Source organism: Adiantum capillus-veneris, chromosome 29, assembly GCF_014529385.1.
Source record: "Adiantum capillus-veneris isolate H3 chromosome 29, ASM1452938v2, whole genome shotgun sequence".
Lineage (NCBI taxonomy): Eukaryota > Viridiplantae > Streptophyta > Polypodiopsida > Polypodiales > Pteridaceae > Adiantum > Adiantum capillus-veneris.
The window spans coordinates 88,277,745-88,305,713 of NC_140959.1; the positions used below are offsets into that span (position 1 = coordinate 88,277,745).

At 48.0% G+C, this 27,969-nt stretch overlaps 2 protein-coding genes across 2 annotated transcripts in view; one reads left to right on the plus strand and one right to left on the minus strand.

Annotated features, from left to right (window-relative positions):
- LOC147419544 (uncharacterized) overlaps positions 1 to 17,593 on the plus strand; it is a 58,456-nt gene extending 40,863 nt beyond the window's left edge. Inside the window, exon 8 of the mRNA XM_086505435.1 lies at positions 17,102 to 17,593. The gene's annotated coding sequence lies outside the window, so the exon portion shown is untranslated. The remainder of the gene's footprint in view (positions 1 to 17,101) is intronic.
- A 91-nt stretch (positions 17,594 to 17,684) lies between these two features.
- On the minus strand, positions 17,685 to 19,797 carry LOC147419546 (uncharacterized). The gene is made up of 2 exons (XM_086505821.1): positions 19,757 to 19,797; positions 17,685 to 19,597 (listed from the first exon to the last, which is right to left on the minus strand). Exons 1-2 carry the CDS (start codon positions 19,795 to 19,797, stop codon positions 18,751 to 18,753), a joined length of 888 nt encoding a protein of 295 aa, XP_086361947.1. The 3' UTR covers positions 17,685 to 18,750.
- Positions 19,798 to 27,969: the final 8,172 nt, after the last annotated feature.

The window sequence follows — 27,969 nt, forward strand, 5'->3', positions numbered from 1 at the left end:
ACAGGTGCTTGGAGAGTAGGAAAGAAGGGAGTGGATGAGAAGGGAAACGTCAAAGAGAAAGCACTTATTTTGCGTTTCCCGACTTTGGAAACAAGGAAGGAATTTTTGAACAAGAGACCAGTACTTAAGAAAACTGGAATATTTATGGGGGATGACCTTACTTTAGCACAAATAGCACATATGCAAGAGTTGATGCCAGAGATCAAGGCAGCAAGGGAGAAGGGAAAAATTGCCTTTTACAGTGGAGGGAAAGTAGTGGTTTTGGAAAAACGCACAGCATGACGGTGCGAGACATATGGGACCACACTCCGGATGGCGGCATGGAATTGTAATGGATCATATAGGCTAGATGTGGGTGCCTTTGAAGATAGCTTCAGAAATAGAGACATTGTCTTTTACTCGGAGACACATCAAAAATCTGGACAGTTGATGCCAAGTGTGACTGGCTATTTATGGGAGACAGTTTGTCGGCCAGACGCTAGATCCCAGTGTGGAAGTCGAGGTTCAGGAGGGGTAGCAGTCTTATTCAAGGAAGAGTTGCAGCCGCTATTACAGATTGTCCGGAGAGATGACCAGGCGAGATACATGTGGGTAAGACTGAGAGCTGAGACAGGCAGATTCTTATACATTGCTATATGTTACTTTCCCCCTAGCACATCAGTCTATACCTCACCTAGAGGGCAATCCCCTTTCTCTATAGTTGATGCTGACATATGGGATTTCTCTAGAGATGGAGATATCATTCTCTTGGGAGACTTTAATGCCAGGACGGCCAACTCCCAAACGGTATTTTATGATACCTCGGAGGAGATGCTTAGAGAGATGGATATATCGGAGATGGGACTTGACAGACACTCACAAGATAAAGAGCACACAGAGTATGGGAGATATCTCATGGAGATTTCAACTACGCATGGTCTGGCCATACTTAATAGTCTAGAGATTTTTCCTTCGTCTGGGGGATTCACATGCTTTCCACACAGACATGGGGCCAGTACAGTGGACTATGTCATGACTTCACCGAGCTTCATCTCTCATATTCAAGATCTCAGTGTGGGCCCTAGGCCTGTTGGAATAGCAGTGGACCATGCTCTCCTGACTTTTTCAGTCTCTTTCTAGTATAGTGTCTCTCAGACACCACGGAGGATTGCACACACACGGTATACTTTTACACCAGAGACGGATTCAGTCTATGTGGAAGAGATTTACAGACGAATGGGGGCAGCCGAGCCTGTATATACAGTGGAGGAGATCACCACTTTATTGACAGAGATCTTGCATGGGGCAGCAGTAGAGGCATACCCACACACTCAACCAGATCAGAGAAGACGTTCTGGGAACATGCCTCAGAATAGTTGGTATGATGAGGAGTGCAGAGAGATGAGAGTTCAGATTCAGAGCGAGCTTATACTTGGAGTCATTACATATAGACAGTCTCGGATTGCCCTTCGGCGTTTAGTGCGACGGAAGAAGCGGGCCATTTTAGCCCAGATGGAACGTGATTTGTATCAGCTCTTTTTGAGCCGAGATTCAGGTGAGGCCTGGCATCTCTTCCATGAGCACTCACCTCCTCCAGTGATTACCTCTCTCGAGATTTGGGGTCAATATGCAGCATCATTATATACAGTACCTGGGCAACCACCATTACCAGACCCTCTAGAGCCATGTCCAGCCACTAGTACCTTCTTTACCACTGAGATGGTGAAGAACGCCATTCACAGGATGAGGACTAGGAGAGCATATGATCATGATGGTTTGGTGGCAGAGGACTTGATACATGCTAGAGATGTACTGTCAGAGGTTCTTGCGCGGTTGTTTAACCGTGTCATGTGTGAGGGACTACCCGAGTCCTGGAGATTATCTACTATTGTACCTCTTTTCAAGGCAGGGGACGCCACGGTACCAGGGAACTAACGTACTATTATGAATGGGCAAACATTGGCACGGTTGTATGCATCCATTCTTGAACAACAACTGAGTAAATGGGCAGAAAATGAGGGCATACGAGCAGCAGGACAGGCTGGATTCAGGAGGGGTTTCTCCACTTTGGACCATATTCTTACACTCAGAGCCATTATTGAGGAGGGTCGGGCACATGGGGGACGGATGTATTGTTGCTTTATGGACGGGTGTGCACTCCTGAGGGGATTTCTGACATTGTTCATTCCACTATTGGAGTGAAACAGGGGTGTCTTTGTCCCCTACACTTTTTGGTATGTATGTAGATGAGGTCTCTGACTACATTGACAAAGAGGGTGACAGAGGCGCTCAGCTGGCAGGGACATGGATCCCTTTATTATTATATGCTGAAGATATTGTGTTAATGTCAGAGTCGCCAGAGGGCATGCAAAGACATTTGGATGCATTGCACAACTTTGCAGAGGATAGTGGACTGTCTGTGAACCTTGGTAAAACCAAGGTTATGGTGTTTAACACCACACCACAGTGGGTCAAGAGATCGGCACCTACACTCGTATATGGCCAGGACACTGTGGAGTACAGAGATGAATATACATATCTGGGGGTGGTATTCACGGGACCGAGGTTTACCCTGAGGAGAGCAGCAAGGACTAGACTATCCAGAGCCTATGCGGCATTAGGAGGGCTAGAGAGGATGTGTTCGCAGGTTCAATTTCAAGAACCACGAACAAAACTATGGCTCTTTGATACTTTGGTTGCTTCAGCTATGCTTTATGGGGTCCAAGTTTGGGGACCATCTGTGAATCATGACAGTTGGAGGAACATGGAGAGACCCTTGGTATTTTTGATATCCCGGATGATTAGAGCCAAGGCCTCGGTACCACATGCGATTATTCGAGCGGAGGTAGCCGCCCCTCCTATAGAGATTGAGGCTCTTACCAGATCAGTGTCCTTTATGCACAGTCTATGGGATACACATAGAGGCAGATATACTAGATTGGCTCTTGAGTCCTCTAGACAGTTAGCGATGCAGGGAGATGCATCATGTTGGTATGCACAGATGACCTGTCACCTCATGGTTTCAGAGGCATGGTCTTAGCATGGATAGATTGCCTCCCTTTCAGTATTCCCTGGATGCACCACCCTCCCTGCCAGTCACACGGACGGAGATCACTAGACTCATTCGTCAGGATCTTATACAGTTGGACACCAGGAGGACATGGGTAGAGCCGATACAGGAGTTGGGCACGAAGATGGCTTTCTACAAAGAGCACCTTCTCCAACTTTCAGGGGATGGGTTTGTGATTCGTCCGAACTACATGGACACTCATTTATCTCATGGTCTGCGATGTGCTATTGGTCAGATTCGCACATCCTCACACCAGCTGGAGATTGAGATGGGTAGATTCAAAGCGATACCACCAGAGGCTAGGATATGTCAACTATGCGGTAGAGAGCCAGAGACAGAGCTACACTACATATGCCACTACACTGTGTATTATGAGATACGAGGGCGCTTCCATTGCTTATTCAAGGAGGTTTTTGGACCCCTAGATAGAGTCATGAGGTATCAGGACCAGAGATGCCTTGGCTTATATCTACTTGAGCTACACCGACATAGAGACAGTGTGTTGGGGAGACATGGAGTACGACAGTCGCAGAGACGGATCACAGATTTCTTTGGATCGAGGGAGCCAAGAGACCAACCACCAGCACAAGGTTGTACCCGCATTCATACCAGAGGCACCCTCATTGACAGGGCGATTGAGCTCAGGAGATCGAGACGACCACGACCGAGACACAGGAGCACACTACATCGACGGAGACTCCAACAGAGGATCAGAGGCATTCTAGCACGACACCCAGATTGTCATTGAGGGCCTATTCTACATTTTCACATCTCACATTTCACACTTCATTAGAGTTTTCATTTTTACTTTCAGTACTTTTTGTACTTGTACTTCGGACATTGTATTAGATACACCACTTTGTATCTGATGGTCTCATAGTCATTTTGGCCTTTTGAAGACGTTAATATATCATTTCATTTCATTTCATTTCTCTCTCTCTCTCTCTCTCTCTCTCTCTCTCTCTCTCTCTCTCTCTCTCTCGGAACCCTAGTGCACCCTGCCCATGCCTGCGCTTGCCCACCACCCTGTCTGTTGCATCGCGTCAAACCTCCCTTGCCTCCCCCAAACCACCACCACCCCCCCCCCCGCAACACATACACACATAAAAACACACACACACACACACATCCACACAATGGCATCCATATTGCCGTGACACATTCGCAGTTGACCGCAAACGAGTCGAGAACACAGGAAGGATGGCCAAGCCAAAGGAAAAGGTCGGGAAGGAGATGAGCAAATTGGACAACAAGATCAAAAGACAACAAGAAAATTGTCGATGCCTCCATCACCAATATCATCAACTGGCTTATGAAGCTCGAGAAAGAAACGGAGAGTCTCGCCAAGGAGAAGGAAGCATGGAAGAACGAGAAGGAGAAGTGGGAGGAGGAAAAAGCGAAATACAAGGACGAATGGAAGAAAGAAAGGGAAGAAGTGAGGAGCAAATCAACCTCCTCATGCTTCTATCACATTCCTCGCCGTGAAGGAGAGATCAAAGCGGAAGCCAAGGAAGCCCTCAAGGAAGAGATTACCAAAGCTCTCACCGCAAGCATCGAAGACAAATTGGAAGCCACCAAGGAAATATGAGTCGAAGTAGTCAAGAAGAATATCAAAAAAGAGGCGAGGGAGCCCAAAAGGATGAGGCACTCATTGTACACACAACCAATGAGAAAGAGAAGATGGTTATCCGAAAAGCATATGCGATGGGCAAACATTCTTTCCATGTTCCACTTCCAGATTATGCATGTGGAAGGTAAGAAGAATGTTGTGGTTGATGCGTTATCAAGAAAGCCACAAATTTCAGCTGTGTCAATTCCTTATCATCATGAGTTAGATGACATGAAGGAACAGTATACTGCTGATGAAGATTTTGCAAGGATCTTTGAACAGTTACAAGAGGGGCAACATCTTGAGCACTACCTCCTCAGAGATGGTTTTATGATGATGCACGACAGACTTTGTGTCACTAGGCCACTGCGACATAAGGTCATGGAAGAGAGTCATGTCCCACCGTATGCAGGGCATCGTGGCATTGATGCAACAGTTAAAGCGGTAGAGATGTTCTTCTATTGGCCTACCTTGAGGAGAGATGTGGATGCCTTTGTGCGAGCATGCATAGTTTGCCAAAAGGTCAAGTTTGACAGGCAAAAGGCACCAGGGTTGTTACAACCACTGCCGATTCCGGATAAGCCATGGGAAAGCATTGGTATGGACTTTATCTTTGATCTTCCAAGGACGCCAACAGGGAATGATGGTATATGGACCATTATCTGCAGGTTCAGCAAGCAAGCCCATTTTATCCCTGTCAGGAAGAAGATAAAATCTGATCAGATGGCACGCTTGTTCATGTACAATGTGTTTAAGTATCATGGTATGCCACAATCAATTATCAGTGATCGTGATCCTCGCATGACCAGTTTGTTCTGGAGAGGATTGTTTGAGAACATGGGGACTACGCTCAAGTTTTCGTCTTCGTTCCATCCACAAACTGATGGACAGTCAGAAGAGGCTAATTCTATTGTCTTAGATCTACTGAAATGCTATGTCTCAGATAATAAGGGCAAGTGGGAACAATATTTGCCTATGCTTGAGTATGCGTACAATAATACGGTGCATTCGTCTACTGGCAAAGCACCTTTTGAGATTGTTGAAGGCGGCAAAAAGGTTCCTCCCATTTTGCATACAAAGCACAAGATCTTTGCGGCAGATCGATATGTTGAGAACATGGATGAGATGTATAAGAAAATTAAAGTTGCCTTGGAGAAGACTCAGGCAAAGCAGAAAAAGGCTGCTGATCGTCACCGTCGTGAATTGTTGTTATCACCTGGTGATTGGGTTCTGTTAAGGTTCGAAAAGGCAAGGTTAAAGAAGATGAAGGGCAAGGAACGGTTGTTTCCTAAGCTCAGCATGCGTTACTATGGGCCTTTTCAAGTGCTTGACAAGATCAGCGATGTGGCTTACAGGCTGAAACTGCCTGATGCGTGGAAGATTCATAATGCGTTTCACGTGAGTCTTCTAAGACCCTTCGTGGGTGATGTGCCAGAAGATATGCCAGTTGAGGATCAGCCAGAAGTTGAGGAACTTGATGAGATCTTGGTACCTGAGCAAGTTTTGGCACATAAGGACAGAAAAGTTAAAGGACAAGTTGCAAGACGCTATTTGGTGAAGTTCAAGAACTATCCGCCTATGGATGCAAAGTGGATGGAAGAGCATGAACTGTTTTAGTCACCAAATGTATTGCAGCTTTACCTTGAAGACTTTGGGTTACAGCCTACTTATGCCCCAACCCAACGTGTGCAAAGGAGGGGTAATGATATAGCTAGTACATCAAATGTACATATGAATTCAGTGCCATAGATGGAAATGGCAAAAGTATGAAGGCCTCATTAAGTCATTTGTATCTATGTATGTTACGACCTTTCTTGCGGATACATGCGATGATAAAAGAGTGTTAATAGCACAAGATCATTAGTGGCGTGTATTTATGGTATGCAATCAAGGACGTTTGCGATTTCAAGAGGGGGGTATGTCACGAGGACGTGGCAGTTATTAACCATGTCACAGAGATGTGGCAACTGCTAACCTTGGTTGTTGGTTTCTTTTCAATAGGGTTTATTTTATTTGTTTTGAGACCCTCTTTTTGAAGTAGCAAACGGTCGGACATTGTATGGCCAATGTGAACGGTAGATTCACCCGCAGACGGGAAGTGGTCGGCACTAGAATTCGTATGGTAAGAGGATGTCTAGGCTCAGAGCAAGATCATATAGGTCCCCCCCCGTCGCACTTAGTAAGTTGGTGGATACTAGGAAGTGAACTCAATTAAGGCGTAAAGTCAAGGTGGGGCTACCAACAAAAAGTACCCGACAGTTGGGCCACATTGCACTTTTGGATGCAGTCCCAATGAGGATAGATGGTCAGAAGACCGGTGGGAGCCCAACGGAAGCATCTCCTAAAATTTAGGGAACTGCTATTTTGGGCCGTGAAATGTGTTCGCGTCATTACCTCCGGTATGACTAGGGGAACATTTTATAACTCTGCCGTGAAGTCAACTGGGCAACCGGTCAGGATATTTTTAAGCGACGAACCCGAAACGGGCAAATGCTTGTAAATGCGCCAAGTGTCGAATTTTCATGCACTTTCCTCTTGCAGAAGAAGTGGCGCTGAATTTTATGCTGGGAGAGGCCTCATTTCAGCTTTTGTCACAGGTTAAGAGCTATGGAGTGCTTCCTTTCCCTCTTATGTACAGTGTGGTGCAAGGAGTGATGCCCTGCACACTACACAGTGCTCTCTCTCTCCCCTACGTGCAGTTATGTGATGCCCCACAAGAGGGCTACTCATTTGACTGATGTACAGTTGTGTGGGTTCATGCTTTTGTGCTGAGGCAAGAGCCTCCTTGAGCAGGAACAGGGGTAGCTAGCTGCTGCTCCAAAGCAGGCATTGGTGAGGGTCATAACCTCACTGTACAGGTGCAAAATCAGCGCTGTGTATGCGCTGTAATTTTACTGTTTTTCAGCCATACGGACGACAGGACCATTGGGAATCGTGCCCCACTGGCAGAGGACTGTTTGGGGCTGAAAACAGGGCAAAAACCAGTAAATACAGCATGCTGAATTTACTGTTTTTGGACAGGAATCAGAGGGTATACGCCAGTAGAAGCGAGTTCCAGCAAGGGAATTGGTTTCGCGCAAGTTTTGGGGCTGTTATGTTGCCGAAATTTGGCCAAAATAGGCGGTATCTAGTGGGCTACAGTCAAAGGATTCCCATGACTCTTCTTTGTACTTTACCTTCCTAAAGAATAAAGAAATACCGAAAGGGGTGCGAATTTTGGGGCCTACAGGTTGTCAGCGTCTGCTCGGAGCATTCTAGCTTCCGAGCCGTGTGTGTGATTAAGTGTTAATTCCCGTTACAGGTCTCCTTTGCAATTGCTCTGTGTGTGTGTGTCTAAAGTAAAGAATTTCGGGTGAAAGCCAACGCCTACCGCCCTACGGGCCGGTTTCAGCTCTCCTATTGCCATGTGTCCACTTTGCTCATTATCGTGTAATTTCTAATACCCACCAACTTATGAAGTTGTGTTGAGGGGCTAAATGATTTTAACTGAGCCTAGCCACCTCTTTACTTGTAACATTTAATGGTCTAGTAACTTGTGTGTAGCAGAAAATAGCATGAACATAGTGAGCATTTCATTAGAATAGCTTCCTAATGAGAATAACAAGAGTGCTTGGGTGGAGAGAGCAACAAAAAGTATAGCACCTAGTTAGATAGCATGAACAATACTTGAAAAGAGAGAGAAATTAAGCAATTGACAATAGTTGAGATCCGGATTTGCATGGAGCCGGTCCCCCCTTGCTAATTGCTCATGCTACAGCCCTATTGGACCTACCCAGCCTCAGCCAATGGAAATTAAGCAGCATAAGTGATAGCCTTCTGACATGTGTCCCCCTTTCCCCTTTTATGAGAGCTTTAGGTAATTAATAAATGCAACTAAACTCTCATTGGACCCCTTTGCCTCCTGGCCAATAGGAATCAGGTAAGCCATTGGGCTGTTGAATGCTCATTGGTCCCCTTTGGAGACTGTCCAATAGTCTTCTAGAGAGCTTAATTCTTATTGGTTCTTTTATTAAGTGTTTTTAAATTAATTAAACTAGATTTGCTTTAGCCTAATCCTCATTTGGTCCACCTCCATGGCCATCCAATAGGATTTGAGTACACCTTGTGGGCATCTGGCCTAGGGAGCTGACATGCGTCCCTCTTTCCCCTTGTGTACAAATGAAGCTTGTGACTGTGTGTGGGTGTTTCTCTCATTCCCTGCTTCTTTGGCTCGCCCCCTCCTATGTAGGGCTTGACAAAGACTTTTTGGGATACACTCAAAACATCCAATTCCCCTAATGTTTGACCTTTGGACACAACCTTTGAATTTTGAAACCTTAGCATTTTGGAAGTCTTAATGGGTTGAACCTTGGGTCTTTTGAGCCCATTGTTGCATATAGCTCTTTTACAGATGGCCCCCCCTTTGGATCCCTATTTTCCCTCCTTTGGATCCTTACTGTGGCCGGTCTGCTAGCTTAACCAATATTCTAGCTTTTTCTCCCTTGGCACTTCCCCATATTAAATGATCAGTTTAACATGAGAAAATCATTTAGGAGAATTATATATTGATTATTATGACATTACTACTTGGATTCCAGTGCCGATCTGCCCAACCATCTCGTGGTTGCCAGGCCTTGACTTTGTGGGTGAAACTTTCAGCCAACGGTTGTTTCATATTGGCTAGGCAATATCCAGTCGTTCATGATTTCAAAAAGAGGGTCCCAAAAATTGAATAATAATCAAGGGAAGGAAACCAACCGTGACAGCTTACTTCTTTCCATTTTGTTTTTTCCGAGAAAAAGATCCTTCTATTAGTTAATGAAACTGCCCATAGGGCTACAACCACCTCTGCGAGAGAGGGCTAAAACAAGCATGATGGGGAGACTCTCCCAATGAAAAAACATCAACTGTACAAAGAGGCTTAAATCAAGAGATGGGAGGAGGGAAAAGCCACATAGGTGGTCGGTAGTGCCATCTGAGTACACCGTGGACCATGGTGTAGAAAGGCCCAAGACGCCAGAGTCGAAGGAAAGCCTCTCTGCGCTCCCGCATGCGGTCGGAGCTGCCCTGTAGTCTCTTGAGCTGTCCTCTAAGAGTGTGGATCAGCTCTAGCCAAAGATCGCGAACAGTCTCTGCTGGTGGCACAGGGCGAGCCTCAGAGATGCAGAAGCAACGGGCCCGCCAGATGAACCAGAGTGTCAGGCCACTGATGAGCTCCCAACACTCCTCTCTCTCATTGCACCACTCCTGTGGAGTAAGCTCTGTGGTAGGCTTGAGTGTAGGTCGCCCCCTGCGTCACTATCATCCTGCTGGTGGAAGATAGCTCAAACTGAAGTGTCGAGCCCGTGAGGGCGGACCAAGCAGTTGCTCCCCAAGTGCACTGTCGAGCCGTGGAAAGAACACGCATGAACCGAAGAACACGAAGCCACACCTCCTGTGCCAAAGGACAGTCCCAAAGACAGTGACGCTGACTCTCCACAAGATGGTCACAAGCTGCACATGCGGCCGAGAGACCACTATGCACTAGCCAGCTCCCAATTGCTGTAGCTCTGTGTGTGACCAGCCACTGAAACAAGGTGATTCGCCTCGGTTATCTGGAGTCCCACAACCTCTCCCAAAAGGCTGCCAAAAACTTAGTTGTGAGACCCTCCTCCTGCCAATGAGGTGCTGCAGCAGGGCGAGCCTCTCTGTGTGCTGCTAGTATGTGACGTCCCAGTCGAACAATGTATTGAAAGAACGGGACACTTGGGTGGTCTGCAGAAGAGAAAGGGTCCCTCCAAAGCCACTCTCCAGGATCCCACTGTACTCGTGCCAGTGGACAGCACTCCCAAGCCCACAGTCTCCAGTGTCCAGTCTCAAGAGCTGTTGGGTCAGGATCGAAGACACAAGTCCTCCCACAGATGCCCACCACCTGGATCCTCTGAAAATAGCACTCTGCCACCTGCGGGGCCTCTACTGCAACTCGCTGTAAGCGTCCCTCACGCGTAACTCGAAAAAGAGGGAGGATACATTCTCTGAGCAAGCCCGAACTGAGATGAGAACCTCCAGTCGCATGAAGGCTCCCATCCATCTGGGCGTTGCTCGCTTGAGAGGTGTGAGCCACTCAGCTGGTACTGCCTCTGAGATGTCCAAGCACATGCTTTGCACCCCTCTCATGCCATGTAGCCGAAAGCCATGCAGCTCCTCTGACAAGCCTGAAAGCTGTAACCAGTCACGTAAAGAGCGTGCTGGACCTGCTGCCATGGGACCTCAGGAAACATGAGGCAAACTACCAACCAAGTGGCCTCTGTGAGTGCTAACCATGGGGTTCCAAACAAGGGGGTGTCTCAGGCGCTCCTCCGTGCAAGTAGGCTGACGTTGCTCCAGGCCTCGCCGCAAGTGCTCCCAAGATCGAAGCAAACTCACAGTGAAGCGGTCCTCCAGTCTCCTGCTCAAACCAACTTTGTGCATCTCTGTGAAGATCCATCTGGTTGAAGGTCGCCAGGGGCCTCCAACCTGAGGCACCCTAGCACGAAGCCGCTGTAGCAAGAACTCCTTCCAGGGCTCCTCACCTGGAAGAAGCTCCTGACTATGAACTTCCCAAGAAGGGCTCTGCTTTGCTGTGCTGGGTCAATGATCCCAAGCCCTCCCTGTGAACAAGGAAGAGTGATGACTTGCCAAGCCACTTTGGCTCGGGCTATCTGAGTGTCAGGACGTGACTAAAGGAAGTTCTTGATCAGCCTCTCTACTTGGCCGATACAAGAACTCGAGAAGATCCAGCAAGAAGTGATGTACCACATAGTCGCCAACAACACTTGGTTCGCCACTACTACTCTGCCAACCAAATAAAGTCACCTTAGCTCTAGTGTAACAACTTCCTTCTGATAGACAGGAGGAGGGGAGCATCTGCTGCTCGGGAGACAAGTCCAGACCAACCTGACAGCCCAAGTACCGAATTGCAGTCCTTGGGAAATCCACCTGAAGCCCTCACCTAGCATCCAATCGGGCACAGGAGCACTACCAACCGAGAAAGCCATTGTATTTCTCCAGTTGATCACTGTGCCGGATGCACAACAGAAGGTCTCAAGAGCCTGCTCACACCTGTGAAGGTTGGCCTCCTGGCCATCCAAGTACAAGGCTGAGTCGTCAGTAGACTCAACGTCCAGTAGCTCATCTCCCCGAATAGGAAGTGCTAAGCCCTGCAAACCAACCTGCTGCGACACCAAAAACGTGTTCATCGCCTCAACATAGAACAGAAAGAGGAAGGGGGCAAGAGGGCAGCCCTGACTGACCGAACGTGTGAGCATGAAACGATCGCCTCTACCTCTTGACAAAAGTACTTGACTGTATTGCACAAAACTGACACCCCTCTGATCCAAGCATCTGAGAAGCCCATCCTGCATAGAGTGCCCTCCAGAAAGTCCCAATCAACTCTGTCGTAGGCCTTCTCAAAATCGAGAAGAAGAATCACCAGATCCTCGCTAGGGCAGAAGCCTCCCAAAAAGTAAAGATGTTTTCAAGGATACTACGCTCCTTGACAAAACCAGTCTGGGTCCCATGTATAAGGCTCTCTAGAAGTGGCTGGATCCTCAAACTCAGAGCCTTGGCAAGAATTTTGTAGGCTGAGTTGAGGATGGTGATGGGGCGCCACTGTCGAATCTCATCCAAGGAGCCACCCTCCTTGGGAATGAGGTAGATCAGACACTCACTCATGCTGTGAGGCATCTCTCCTGTGTGCAAGATGTACTAGAAAGCACTACAGAGATCAGGGCCAAGCAAGTCCCAGTACTCCAAGAAAAAACTGGGAGTCAAGCCATCCTCCCCTGGACAGCTACCACGGGGGAGTGCACTAAGAGCCGTGTGCAACTCCTCAAGCTGAAGTGGAAGCTCAAGTCTCTGGCGCATCTCCTCAGTCACAAGGCAAGGCATCTGTCTCCACACCTGCTCTCTGCATGCATCCTGACTCTTTGACTGAGGCTCTGCAGATAGTAACTCACGGTAAAAGTCAGTAGCAACTGCACGCATATCCTTTGGCTCAGAAGCAACTGACCCGTCGGGCCTTCTTAACTGACTGACCTTGGCATGCGTATGTCGAGGTCCTACTGCCTCGAAGAAAGCACCAATCACTCTGTCACCCACCTGCGTCCATTGAGATGCCTGTCGGTGAAAAGCAAACTCATAGTGCCGCTCCTCTATGCTAACAAGCTCTTGGCGAGCCTGCTGTAACTGCTCCTCCAACCAAGGACTGTCTGGATGCTGCTCCTGCATCCTCTGCAAGGAAGCAACGCCGTGTTTGAGATGCTGCTCCTCTCTCGCTGCAGTCAGGTGAGTCAAGGACTCCTGTAGAAAGAAACGACTAAGCTGAGCTAGTCCCGAGGCCACTCTGTTAGCAGGAGAGTCCTGCATATCCGAGTCTCTGTCCAAAGAGCCTCTACTCGCTCTCTTAGTGCAGAGTCGAGCAAGACCCTCTCAGGGATGCGTAGCATCATGCTCCCCCGCCTCTGTCTGTGTCACTGTGAGGATCACTAGTGCATGGTCCAAGAAGGAGGTCCCTGCCAGGATGCCAACTGTCTTACCTGAGTCACAGAAACAGTCACTAGTGTAGAAGCGATCTATCTGCGATATATATAAGGGGTATGAGCCTCCCGAAGACCGGCCACGGGAGGGGACCCCCCACCTAGGCACGTTAGCCTCACTCCACGCACTCGCTCACCGTGGGGACTCCACGCAAGGTTCCCCGGGGCACGCTATGACCCGTCGGCGGTGCGGCGGAGCCTGAGGCTACGTGGGGCTAGGGACCCGAGACGCGAGACCCGCGAAGACCCGCGAAACACAAACGGCCGTCGACCCATGGAACGCAACCACGCCCGAGCCGGCCCCGTCCGAGCCGGGCCCCCGAGAAGGCAACTTGACCCGAGCCGGTCCCGTCCGAGCCGAGCCCTCCTGAGCCGGTGCCGTCCGTGCCAGGACCCCTTGAAGCAACACCTCGTCCCTCGGCCGCGTGCGGGTATGAATCCCCGACGGGCCCCTTGAAGACAGAAGTTCCCTCGGCTGCGTGCGGGTAAGAATCCCCGCCGGGCCCCCTCCCCGACGCGCCCAGAAACTGGGGCGTCACACTTGGTCCGAACGAGAGAAGGCCAGGTTGTCTGGGGGCCTCACAAAGCTAGAGTGTTGCCACACATTTGAAACCCTCAGAGTCATACAAAACCTCTCCTAAGCTGCCAGCTCAACTCCCTGCACAGTAGCATGGCTACCACCAATCCTGTCAGAAGGGTCCTCCAACATGTTGAAGTCACTTCCAATGCACCACTGCTCTGCTTGCGGCAGAGACTCAACAATCTGTGACCAAAACTCTGCTCGTGCACTTGCCACATTGGGCGTATATATGTTCAGGAAGCCCACAAGGCAACCTTGAACCTGCATAGTGATCCACTGATCCCTGCTTGGCACAATAATCCCTCTGCCCACAATGGCCTGTTGTAGAGACTCCACAATAGTCATACATACCCCACCCTAGATGCCTCCAGGTCCAAAAGCAGCTGACCAAAAAGTCTCATAGCGACCACGCAAAATCTGACCACAACGCCGAATGCGGCTCTTAGAAAGATGATGCTCCTGCAGTATAAGAATGTCAATCTCACCACTCACAAGGCATCTCTGCAGCTCCTGACGCAGCCGACCCCTCTGTCGCTGAAACTGGGGCCCTCCTAATCCCTACACATTCCATGAGATGATCCTCATGGAGTCAATGAGAGAAAACAGATGCTACAACAACAGCCAACCTCGCTATCTTTGAGGCCGGTTTGGATGGGGAGTAATCCGCATCCGAACGACCTCTAGATAGGTGCGCAAGAAGTGACTGTCCCGCCCAGGCCCAAGCCGAGCGTGCAGCCCGAAGGGCTACATCCTCCGTCCAAGAATCCTCATGCACAAAAAGATAACACGGAGGGCCCTGAGTGTCAGCAAACAAGTGCACCACAATGTGTCTGCAACCCGTTGCATCTAGAGGTGTCACACTGAACTTGACAAGAGGCCAAAGTGTCTGCATCATATCTATCACTGCTAAGTCCCTTGTGTGATGTGAGAACTCAATAGCCTGTGTCTGGAGCTAGTCAAGGACTGTGTGCTGGGTCCACTCCGTGGTATCCCTACCACACAACGGAAATGAGAAACCCACCGCTGTGTCCAGGGCCTCACTGCCTCTAGCTGCAAGAAAGAGGACGTGGACTCGAAAGCTGGCCTCCTCCAAGTCGGAAGAGGAATCACCTAGAAACTGAGTGAAGCTGTAATTGAAGAAATCCCAACGTCTGCAAATGTCCAAGCTGGTTAGACCTCTAGGGATCGCTGCAAAGGGAGAAGTGAGCACCAAAAAAGGTGGCCTCAAGTAGGGCTGTCCCTCACGAGCCACATGGCTCGTAGCGAAAGCACCACCAAGAGAACGCCTCGTGGCAGAAGCGTGGCCAAAACTCTGTGTCTGAGGAGGAGTGGTGGAGGGGTCCGGAGACGAGGCTGTGGGCCCCATCGAGGAGAGGGGAGGGGGGGGGGGGGGGGGGGGGGAAGGAGGCGGGGGAGGCGGAGCGACAGCGGCTGAGGGAGGAGGTGGCGGCGGTGGAGGAACAGAAGTGGACGGGGCCTCCTCAGGCAGGCCTTGCTGAAGGGGGTCGAAACGGTTCCCAGTCGGAACCCAGTGTTGCTAAGCTGCAACAGGTCGGTGACCAGGAGGAGCAGTGGGGTGAGCTCTCCCCTGACGGAGGCGGCCAGGCACTTGCTGCCAATCGTCAGCTGGCTGGTCACTGGTCTCTGTCGAAGTACCAGCCTGTGTATCTTGTGTACCTGGTTGCTTGGCATGCTCAATCTTGGGCGGCTGCGCATGCTCGGTGGGTCGAGGTCTCCTGCGAGGACAGGCCTTTGCCAAATGGCCCATCTGTTTGCAAATGAAACACTGGTTCGGGAGACCCGAATACTCCACACTCTGTCTAATCCATCCCCCACTCACCCTACGCAAAAGTACCACCTTGGGGAGGGAGTGTGTGTCATGAACAAGAACCCGCACAGTAGGTAGACCTGCGGCCTTGGCCACAACTGAAGCTGCCGTGCGTGGAGACTCCAAAACTGTCCCGAACATGGAATCAATCCGGGGTAGGAGCGGATGATACTCTCCCCTCAGGCCTGGAAAGCAAACCGAAATCGGCAAGTCTGCCTCCTCCTCGAGCACATCTCTAGTAGGGTCGAAACCGTGATGCCAACGTCGGAAGTAAGCTTGAGCTGCTTTGATGCCGAGCGGGCTCATCGAAATCACTTTGGTCGCCATATCTGCAGACTCCAACTCGACCTGGTAGTACCCTCTCCTAAGGTTCTGGACATCTGTGATCTTGCCCACATCGGAAAGAAGATGGGCCTCTAGTAAATCCCGAACTTCGCTCCGACTGGGCCGAGTGCCAATGATTTTACAGATAACCGAAGTGGCTTGCAAGCGCTCCACTTCGGCCATTAAGCTCGCTTGCTCTTTTGGCGAAAGAGCAAGTCGAAGGGTCGGCTCCGCGGTGTCGGGCGAGGGGGCTTCTGTGGAGTCCCTCTGAGGTGGAGCAGAGGCCACCATTCTGTCTGCTGCTGAAAGAAATCGTAGGTGTCGAGGCGAATGCCAGCAAGCTGAAAAAACAGCCTACAAGCACGTAGAAGGCGAAAAAGGGATGGAAAAATGGGGGGGGGGGGGGGGGGGGGGGGGGTAAGAGGGCTGAGGCCAGGTGGCGGGTGGGTGTAGCGGTGGCAAATGGGGGCGCAGGGGCTGGCTGTACCAGCGCGCTGGAGGGCTGGACAGCGGTGGGCAGGGGAGCGCGCAGCGCGAAGGAGGAGGGGGGAGGTGGGAGCTATGGCGAGGGAGTTGCACGCGGCTGGAGGGGGGGGGGCGGCAGCAGTGAGCTCGCATCCCTCCAGCTTTCTGTCAGGATCAGACCTCTTCTTCCATTTTTTGTTGAGGCTATGTCTCGATTCTTGCAGCACATGGCCCCACAATTGAGAGGTCTTACTATGCCTTTGGCTTACACGCCAAATTTGTTGGATCAGGAGTATGCAGATGGCACTATGCTCCTTGTATGATATGATGCACCCACCTCGGACAGTCTATTGGATGCTCTTGCCACGTTCTTGCTTGGCCAGTGGTGCTCTCATAAATTGGCACAAGTCTTTTGGTTTCCTTGTAGGAGTGAATGAGGATTGCCAGTGGGGTGCGCTTGATAATTTCACTTGGCAGATATTTGGGTTTTCACGTCGGCATTGATGTGTCATTTGAGCAGCATAGTCTATCAGGAAGAAACTTTGTGTAACAAACATCACAAGAATTATCGACCCAATTTGTGACCTTGATTCATTTTAGTTTCTTTCGATTTTATTGTTGTGCAAGATGTACATGAGAGTTATGGCAGCCACAGTTATTGTCTGATTCTCTCCTCTTTCCTTCAACTTGTCTATGTGCTCGTTTTTTTCAGACAAATGGTTGTAGTATGCTCAACATCAGTGGTCTGGTGCAAAGGAGTGTCATTTCAAACTGCAGTATCTGAAAGCGGTCTGCATAGTGTACACGGCAGAAGATTCTGGGTTGACTGTTGGGGACAGTTTTTTGAAGACAAAGGGCAAGATCTTCACTAAAGGAACTGCGTGATATTGGCAATTCATTTATACTGAAGTTGTATCAGCTGCGATGAAGTTCGAAATTGGAAAGCTTGGAACTCTAGTGAAAAAGGGGGACAGGATATTTTTTTCTTAAGGAACAGAGAAATTCGAGGTTCTCATAAGCAGTTCTTTTCTTTTCAAAGCTACATGATGTAGCTTCATAATTGTTATACTATAAACTTTTTGTAAAGATGAGGACTTCGCTCCAATGTTGAATGTAATCTATAAGCTCAGTATACCAACTTTAAAATTTGACTGTGACCTGTAAGCTCTGTAGCTGGAGAATACAATTACTATCTTATCATCAACCAATGTGATCAGTATGCTAATATTTCTCTGCCTGCTGTGTGTGTGAGTGTGTGTGAGAGAGAGAGAGAGAGAGAGAGAGAGAGAGAGAGAGAGAGAGAGAGAGAGAGAGAGAGAGAGAGAGAGAGAGAAAGAAAGAAAGCTTTATTAACGTCTTCGAAAGGCCGAACTCGACCTATGAGACAATATCATATACATGTGTTGATGCCCTAGGCATCGGAAAATAAAAAAAGGGTACAAACTGAAATGAGCCTATACTATGCAAAAGGGTGTGGTAGGGTGGTGCATGTGGTGTACAATGTATAGTGTGGGTCCTCGTGTCGAGGTGTGCTCACGCATCATCAGGCTCAACTAGGGGCTGCAAGGTGATACCACCATGAGATGATAGGGAGGGTATCTAAAAACAAGCAACATATGTAGGGTAGAGAATGTGGTACATCGGTGGTGGCCTGCTCAGGTATCTCTGGAATACTGGATCTCCTGGTGCTGGTACATGACTCTGTTCTAGATACCAATGGTGTAATGTTAGTATCCTCGAGATCTCCCTCTGGTGACACCTATGTGTCCTGTATCCTGGGAGCCTCGGTCTCCGACGTGCCCTCTGAGACTCTGCCTGTAGAAGGGTAAGCCCTCTACTCTGTGTAGGTAGTGTGGGGGGGTCTGGCCCTGCTTGTCGGAAAAATTGTGTGATGGTAGTCTGTGTCCTGCTATCTTGACTCTGGCGTGGCTGTAACAACTGCTCTCGAACCTCTAAAGCCGCAACCAGGAACTGGCCAAACCTCCTCTGCTCTTGGCCTATCATATGCTGCTATAATGAGTCTCCAATGCCATATCTCTCTCTCAGCTCTGTATATGCTGGGCATCTCATGACAAAATGCTCCTCACTCTCCACCTCCGTCTGGCAAATCCGGCATGTACGCTCCTCTTGTGGTATGCCTCTGGCTCTGCCACTCTCAATCTCTAGCTGATGTGATGACACTCGTAGCTGGCCAATGTTGATCCGAAGTCGGTGTGGCATGTACTCTTGCATGTATAATGGAATCTCAATGAATCCATGCTCTGAGAACCTCAGAAAATGCTCATAGTAATATAGCATTTTAGGAGGTAGGGTGTCTGTCGGCCTGCGCCATGTCCTCTGAATATATGTATGCCATATCTCCTATCTGATGACCCTATTCCGCTCAGAGCGTGAGAGGGTATAGGTCGGGGCCTGGGTGTCATACTGGAGTGGTGGTAGTCTATCAATATCAAAACCGTGCTGAGCTAGCCAATCTCTTGTCTGGGCATACCATGAGCTAGTGTCCCCTGCCTGTGCCATCTCTCTAGATGCAATGAAGGCTCTATGAGAGATCCTATCTGGATCCATATCTTTGAATCTGCGAAGAAGGCAAACAGTCTGAAAGAGTGCCTCTACCAACATCGGTGGTGCAGCCAGCTCAGGTCTAATAATGTCGTGTGGAACTGATGGCTTGCTGCGAATCATCCTGGAGATCATAATAATCTGTGGCCTCTCTATCTGTGTCCATACTGAGTCTGTCAGTCCCGGTCCCCAAATGGCCGAGGCATACATGAGTGCAGGTGTGACCAGTGTGTCAAAGAGCCACCCCTTCGTCCGGGGCTCCTGGAAGTGGGCCTGGTGGCACTGTCTCTCCATCAGAGCTAGTGATGCGTATCCTTTGGTAAGTCTATCTCTGGCTGCCTGTGTCATGGAGAAGGTCCCTGATGCTGCGGTGAATGTAACCCCCAGATATACATATGAGCCTGTCATCTCTATATCCCCTCCAGCTACTGTAAATCTACTCTGTCGGCGAATCTGAGCCGATGTATGAAATATGAGAACCTTGGTCTTGCGAAGGTTCACCGTGAGTCCTCTCTGTGAACAGAAATCATCCAGGGCCTGCAAATGTAGTTGTAGTCCCTTTGCCGTCTCTGACACCAGGACAATATCATCTGCATATAAGAGTATGTGTACAGTAGTCCCTGCAATATCCACACCCTCTCCACCCCTGTGCAAGATGAAGTCTACAATCTCGTCAATGTATAGACCAAAGAGAGAGAGAGAGAGAGAGAGAGAGAGAGAGAGAGAGAGAGAGAGAGAGAGAGAGAGAGAGCGCACACTCATTGTACAAAATGCCTTGATGTTTGCATAGGCTACACATTGTTACCCTGCCTTTGTACTCCCTTTGGGTGATAGGCCATTGAGCATCTCCAGAGGTCTCTTATGTACACAAAATACGGCCCTTTTTCTTGCCCCAAAAAAAAAGAAAAAAACGGGGGAGAGAGAGAGAGAGAGAGAGAGAGAGAGAGAGAGAGAGAGAGAGAGAGAGAGAGAGAGAGAGAGAGAGAGAGAGAGATGAAATGCTATATTAACGTCTTTAAGTTCAAAATGACCTCTACATCATGGTGAATCTGGTACAAGGTCTGGATCAAAAGAAAGAAGCTAACTAAAGAGAAACACCACTTGAGCTATAAAAGATGGGTATCAAGAGCGTGAGGGGTATATATACAAAAGGTGGGTGTGCGTCTTAGAGAACAAATAAAAAATTGTGGATATGTGTGCATTAGATTCCCTAGATGGCTCGCATCGGTCGTTGCATGATCGTGTCGATGTCCTCCATGGTGAGAGTTGCACAGAGTGTCCTCTCATGTCTCGCCAATATTTACGACCAATATATATGAAGAGATAGATAGATTTAATTATCGTCCACGAAGGTCAGATATGACCCATGGGACCAAAACAAAAACATTACATCTGTGTTTTCGGGGTGGAGGCGTTAGATACATATCAGTTAGGGACTGAGGGTCCATTAGGGGTAAAGGAAAAGGAAAGGATACAAGACAAAAAACAAAACCTAGGGGGGGTCAGGTAGAGGGGGAGCTGGCTTGGGAGTTCGAAACTCTTGAATGATGGCGAGAGAGAGAGAGAGAGAGAGAGAGAGAGAGAGAGAGAGAGAGAGAGAGAGAGAGAAATGAAATGTTATATTAACGTCTTCAAAAGGCCAGAATGATCTATGAGACCAAACTGATACAAAAGTGGTGAATCTGTTACAATGTCTGGGTACCTTAGTACTAAAGTACTAAGTGTGAAAAGTGTGAAAGTGTGAAAATAAATGTGAAAAAACTAAATACAAAGTATTAAATAAACTTCTTAGGAGCATTCTGGGTGTCTGGCTAGAATGATTCTAATCCTTTGTTGTAGTCTCCTCCGTTGAAGTGTGCTTCTGCATCTCGGTCGTGGTCGTCTTGATTTCCTAAGCTCAATCGCCCTGTCAATGAGGGTGCCTTTGGTATGAATGTGGGTACTCCTTTGTGCTGGCTGCTGGCCTCTTGCTTCTCCTTCCACTCCTGCTTCTCTCGATCCGAAGAAATCTGTGATCTGCCTCTGAGGCTGTAGTGCTCTTTGTCTTCTCATTAGATTATCCCTGTGCCGATGTAGTTCCAGTAGATACAAGCCTAAGCATCTTTGATCTTGGTATTGCATGACTCTATCTAGAGGTCCAAAGCCTTCTTTAAATAGGCAATGGAAACGCCCACATATCTCATAGTATACAGTGCAATGGCCTATGTAGTGTAATTCTGTCTCCGGCTCCATTCCGCATAACTTGCAAATTCTGCTCTCAGGTGGGATTTTCCTAAATCTGCCAAATTCATTTCCAGCTGGTGTGAGGATGTATGAATCTGACCAATAGCACATCTCAAACCATGAGACAGGTGGGTATCCATGTAGCTCGGGCGAATCACAAATCCATCTTCAGATAGCTGTAGGAAGTTTTCTTTGTAGTCGGCCATCTTCGTGCCCAATTCTTGTGTAGGGTCTGTCCATGTCCTCTTAGTATCCAACTCTATAAGATCCTGACGGATGATTTTATTAATCTCCATTCGTGTAATTGCCAGTGATGGAGCCTCAAGAGAGTATTGGAAGGGGGGTAATCTTTCCATACTGAACTCGTGTCTCTGAAACCACGAGGATAGTGCGCATACCGGCATGATGTATTCCCTTTCATTGCTAATTGTCGAGAGGATTCGAGGGCCAGTCTAGTATATCGACAATTATTTGTATCCCACAAACCATGTATAAAGGACACTGATTTGGTAAGAGCTTCAATTTCTATCGGAGGGGCAGCTAGTTCCGCTCGGGTAATCGAGTGTGGTACGGAGGCCTTGGCTCTAATCATTCGGGAAATCATAGATACCAAAGGTCTCTCCATTGACTTCCAATTATCCTGATCCACAGATGGTCCCCAAATCTGGACCCCATAAAGCATAGCCGAAGCCACCATAGTATTAAAGAGCCAAAGTTTTGTTTGTGGTTCTTGAAACTGCACTTGTGAACACATCCTCTCCAACCCTCGCAAGGCCGCAGAGGCTCTGGACAATCTAGCATCCGCTGCTTTCTTAAGAGTAAACTTCGGTCCTGCAAATACCACACCAAGGTATGTGTATGCATTTGTGTACTCTACTATATCCTGGCCATATGCAAATGTAGGTGGCGATCTCCTAACCCACTGTGGTGTGGTGTTAAACACCATAACTTTGGTTTTACCCAAGTTTACCGACACTCCACCGTCCTCCGCAAATTTATGTAATGCATCTAGCTGCCTCTGCATTCCATCTGGTGATTCTGCTATCAATACAATATCATCTGCATACAACAACAAAGGGATCCATGATCCTGCAAGTTGAGCACCTCTGTCACCCTCTCTATCGATGTAATCTGATACCTCATCTATGTACATACCAAATAAAGTAGGGGACAGTGGGCATCCCTGCTTTACTCCAACGGTGGAATGAACAATGTCGGAATCCCCTTCTGGAGTACGTACATAACCAGTTACTGACCCGTATAAGGCCATGATCCCCCAAATAATCTCTTTGGGAACCCCTAACTCTTGCATCTTGCGTATCAATCTGGCCGTTGGTACTGTATCAAAAGCTTTTCGGAAATCCACAAAGCAACAATACATCCTTCTCCCGCTTGCTCTTCCTTCCTCAATAATGGCTCGAGCGTAAGAATATGATCTAAAGTGGAATAACCCCTCCTGAATCCAGCTTGTCTGGTTGCCCTTATGCCCCTCATTCTCTGCCCAATCTACTCAATTTTTGTTCAAGAATGGATGCGTACAGTCGGGTCAATGTGTGACCTACCATAATGGTACGGTAGTTCTCGAGTATCATAGGATCCCCTGACTTGAAAATAGGTACGATAGTAGATAATTTCCAAGATTCAGGTAGTCCTTCACACATGACCCGATTAAACAGACGAGCAAGGACTTCTGAAAGTAGATCCCTGGCATGGATCAGATGTTCTGCTACTAAACCATCATGATCATATGCTCTTCTTGTCTTCATCTTATCAATGGCTTTTTCCACCATTTCCGTAGTAAAGAAAGTACTAGTAGCAGGGCATGGCTCTAGCGGATCTTGTAATGGTGGTTGTCCAGATACCATATATAATGATGTTACATATTGACCCCAAATCTCAGGAGAAGTAATCGTCGGAGGCGGTGAGTGCTCGTGAAATAAACGCCAGGCCTCATGTGAGTTCTGACTCAAGAAGAGCTGATATAAATCCTTCTCCAGTTTGGCTAAAAATGCCCTTTTCTTGTGACGTACTATACGCCGAAGAGCAATTCGAGACTGCTTATATGTGATGATCCCAAGTGTAAGATCTTTCTGGACCTGGGTTCTCGTCTCTTTGCATTCCTCGTCATACCAACTGTTTTGAGGCATGTTCCCAGATCCTCTCTTCTGATCAAGTTGAGTATGTGGGTATGCCTCTTGTGCTGCTCCATGTAGTATCTCTGTTAACTGAGAAGTAATCTCCTCTACAATATATACTGGCTCGGCTGCCCACATCCTATTATAGATCTTTTCCACATAGACTGAATCAGTCTCTGGCGTGAAAGTATATCTTGTGTGTGTCTTCTTCCTTTGTACTTGAGAGGCATTGTATTGGAAGGAGATTGATAAGGTCAAGAGAGCATGATCCACTGCAATCCCAACCGGTCTGGGTCCCACCTTAAAGTCCTCGATACTAGAAATAAAGCTTGGTGAAGTCTTGACATAATCCACTATACTGGCCCCATGCCTGTGCGGGAAACATGTGAATCCCCCAGATCAAAATTCTCTAGACCATTAAGTATGGCCAAACCATGTATAGTTGCCATATCCATGAGATGTCTCCCATATTCAATGTGTTCTTTATCCTGTGAGTTTCTAGTAAGCCCCCTCTGTGATAAATCCACTTCTCTGAGCATTTCCTCAGAAGTATCATAGAATATTGCTTGAGAGTTGGCCGTTCTGGTATTAGAGTCTCCTAAGAGAACGATGTCTCCATCTCTAGAGAACTCCCATATGTCATTATTCAGGGGACTCTCCTTTAGGTGAGGAGTAGACTGATGTACTTTGGGGGAAGTAGCATATAGAGATATATAGAAATCTACCTGTCTCGGTTGTCATTCTCACCCACATATACCTTGCTTGCTCATCTTTCCTGATAATTTGTAGTAGTGGTTTCAGCTCCTCTTTAAATAAGACTGCTACTCCTCCTGAACCTCGGCTACCCCGTAGAGATCTCTTGTCTGGTTGACCAGCTGTTTCCCATAAATAACCCTTCACATGTGAAAGTGTATCAGGTGTGTCTCTGAGTAGAAAACTATGTCTCTGACCCTAAAGCTGTCTTCATAGGCACCTACATCTAGCCTATATGATCCATTACAATTCCACGCCGCTATCCGGAGCGTCACCCCATAGGTCTCGCACCGTCATGATGAGCGCTTTTCCAGAACCACTACTTTCCCTCCTCTATAAAAGGCGATTTTCCCCTTTTCTCTTGCTGCCCTGATCTCTGGCATCAACTCTTACATGTGTGCCACTTGTGCCAATGTAAGGTCATCTCCCAGGAAAATACCGGTTTTCTTAAGAGTTGGCCTCTTCTTTAGAAATTCTTTCCTTACTTCTATATCCGAGAAGCGGAGAATAAGTGCCCTATCCTTTACGTTTCCCTTCTCATAAATTCCTTTCTTGCCCACTTTCCATGCACTTGTGTGAGTAGGCTGTGTGATGCCCATGCGTTGTAGCAGTTCCTTCACTTCTTCATCTACATTCTCTTTGTCTTTGACTCTTGTGACCCGCACATGCAGAGCCCGATTCTTCCTTTACTGCTCTTCCTCAATAGTCATATTAATAATGGTGGAGGTAGGTGTGGTCTCGGGCAACTGGGCCTTCCCTTTCTTCGCATCCTCAATCCATTTCTCTGCCTCATCAACCTTTTCTTGTGTCTTAAAAAGACGTTCCGCCCATGAAGATGCCGTTTTTGATTTCTGTTCATCTCCTTTCCGTAGAGCTTTTATCTGATCCTTCATGTCCTCGAGCTCCTTCAGCACCGAAGGTTGGTCGTCCCCCTTCTCCTTAGTTGCAGATTTGCAAGCCGCAAGTTCTCCTTTTAGCTCCTTGATTATTGCATCTTTTTCCCCCATGTGCTTTTGCATATTTGTTCTCCATGCTTCAAAACTTGCTACTGCCTCATCGAGTTTCTTTTGCATACAGCATTCTGTTTCATTTACTTCGGCCTTGATTAGGTTTCGTAATTCCGTTTTCAAGATCTGAATTTCCTCATTCTGTATCCCTCGGATCTCTCTCCTTAGTTCTCTCATCATGTCTCCATACATGGAGTTCCTGTAGCTCTCAGCGTTCGCGTGCATTTCCTTCCTGATGTCATCCCTCATATAGTTTAGCTCTGATTTGAGCATCACCTGGACCTTCTCCATCATTAGCTCATCATGTATCCTGGAGGTTTTTCCAACTCGTAAGGATCCTGGTGATAGTACTGTATCTCTGTTTCTCCGTTTAAATGTAGCTAATGTTTTTTTTGGGGTGGTGTAGCTATCTACACCCGGCCCTTCCCCTTCGGTAGGCGGACCCATCGAACCCGAGCCACAAATGTGGCGACCCCTGCTACCTATGGAATCTTCGGCAAAGGCAGCGCCTGTCTGCAGCTATGGTGAGAGAGAGAGAGAGAGAGAGAGAGAGAGAGAGAGAGAGAGAGAGAGAGAGAGAGAGAGAAATGAAATGAAATGAAATGTTATATTAAACGTCTTCAAAAGGCCAGAATGACCTATGAGACCAAACTGATACAAAAGTGGTGAATCTATTACAATGTCTGGGTACCTTAGTACTAAAGTACTAAGTGTGAAAAGTGTGAAAGAGTGAAAATAAATGTGAAAAACTAAATACAAAGTAGTAAATAGACTTCTTAGGAGCATTCTAGGTGTCTGGCTAGAATGCTTCTAATCCTTTGTTGTAGTCTCCTCCGATGGAGTGTGCTTCTGCATCTTGGTTGTGGTCGTCTCGATTTCCTAAGCTCAGTCGCTATGTCAATTAGGGTGCCTTTGGTATGAATATTGGTACTCCTTTGTGCTGGCTGTTGGCCTCTTGTTTCTCCGTCCACTCCTGCTTCTCTCGATCCGAAATCTTCCAGTGACGAGGTGGACGAATTGGGGGGGGGGACTGCTCGCTGCCCTAAGAGCCCATGCTCTGCTGTCCTGGTGCCCTGAGACCTGTGCACGCTGCTGTTGCGTACTCGTGCTGAGGCTGAGGCCTACGCGAGCGTCGAAGCTGAAACCCCTCGTTGAATCTGTGGTGGCATCTCTCCTCCCACGCGCGTGCTTGCCTGCGTGCCAATCTGCTTCCCATGCCTCAACCCACACGCTGGCGCAGGCTGCTGTCTGGTTCCTTCTCATCTTTCTTCACCCTCACCCTTGCATCTTCCTATGTTGAACTGTGGCCTACGGTGGTTTCTTTGTCTTCCCTTGTCTCTTAACATAGGCTTTTTGTTGTGGTTGATTTCTTGTCTGCATGTTGTCTGTTGGCCTTGCTTGTGACTCCTTTTGTTTCTGTGTGATGCATGGTTTCTTTGCATGTGTTTGCCTGCCTGCTTCTGGGAGGTGCTTGCATGCTGTCTGTTTTTGCATATTTTCCTATTTATTTCCCTTGTTTTTGATTAAGAGGTTCAGGTGTTTAGGGATTGTGGTGATCACGGAAGTTGGGTGGTTGAGCCTCTAACTTCTTCTTCAGCTTATTCCATACCATGTTTACTTCGTTAGTGTAGAAGCCAAAATCGCGTCCCTGCCCTCTCGTTAACCCACGTGGCGTGGCTGCTCTCTTCTAAAAAAAACCACTGCCATGAAAAGCTCTAAAAAAACTACGACGTCAACAGCGATGCTCTCAGCAGCAATTCGATCTTCTCCACAAGCACTTTGCAGGTTCCCAGAAGCAGCTCGGAGCTTTGTCTGCAGGTTTTTCTCTGGCCACCGTTTGAGAGAGAGAGAGAGAGAGAGAGAGAGAGAGAGAGAGAAATGAAATGAAATGAAATGTTATATTAACGTCTTCAAAAGGCCAAAATGACCTATGAGACCAATCAGTTACAAAATAGTGAATCTAATACCATGTCTGGGTACAAAAGAACTAGAAAAGAACTAGAAGTGGAACAAAATACTACTACTACTACTACAATCTAAAACTACGTGGGTGTAGCAGCTGATACAATAGGTACCCGGTAAACTGGATGTAACAGTGTGTGAAACAAAGATGGAAGAAATGGTGAGGATCCATCCTCATCTGCACTCTGGATGTCGAGAGAGTATGGCTCGAATCTTCTGTTGTAGTCTCCGTCGATGCTGTGTAGCTCCTCTCCTCAGTCGTGGTCGTCTGTATCTCTGTAGCTCCAATGCTCGGTCGATGAGAGTGCCAGTAGTGGTCGAATGAGTGTGGGACGAGCTCTGCAGTGGTGGCTGCTCCTCTGGCTGTCCCATATCTAGTGAAAAGAAATCTGTAATGTGTCTCTGGGACTGCCTCTCTCTAGCTCTCCCCAGTAAAGTGTCTCTATACCTGTGTAACTCAAGTAGATATAGTCCAAGACATCTCTGATCCTCATAACTCATGACCCTAGATAGAGGACCAAAACCCTCTCTGAATAAGCAGTGGAAACGCCCCCGTATCTCATAGAACACTGTGCAATGACATATGTAGTGCAACTCTGTCTCTGGCTCTCTTTGGCATAATCGGCATATCCTGCTGTCTGCTGGTATCCCTCTGAATCTACCGGTCTCAATCTCGAGCTGATGTGAGGATGTGCGTATCTGACCAATGGCACAACGCAAACCATGAGACATATGTGTGTCCATGTAGTTGGGTCGAATCACAAACCCATCTCCTGTGAGGTGGAGAAGATGCTCTCTATAGAAAGCCATCTTCGTGCTCAACTCCTGATGCGGCTCTATCCATGTCCTCCTGGTGTCGAGCTGGATCAGGTCCTGACGAATGAGTCTAGTGATCTCCACCCGTGTAAGAGACAGCGAGGGTGCCTGAAGAGAATACT

Excerpts from the sequence above, each read along its gene's own strand:
- LOC147419546 (XM_086505821.1), bottom strand. The coding sequence starts at position 19,797 with ATGCTCAATGGCCTATCACCCAAAGGGAGTACAAAGGCAGG. Across the intron at positions 19,598-19,756 it reads AAAGGGAGTACAAAGGCAGG|GGGTGGAGAGGGTGTGGATA; the intron begins GTAACAATGTGT and ends CATCTTGCACAG.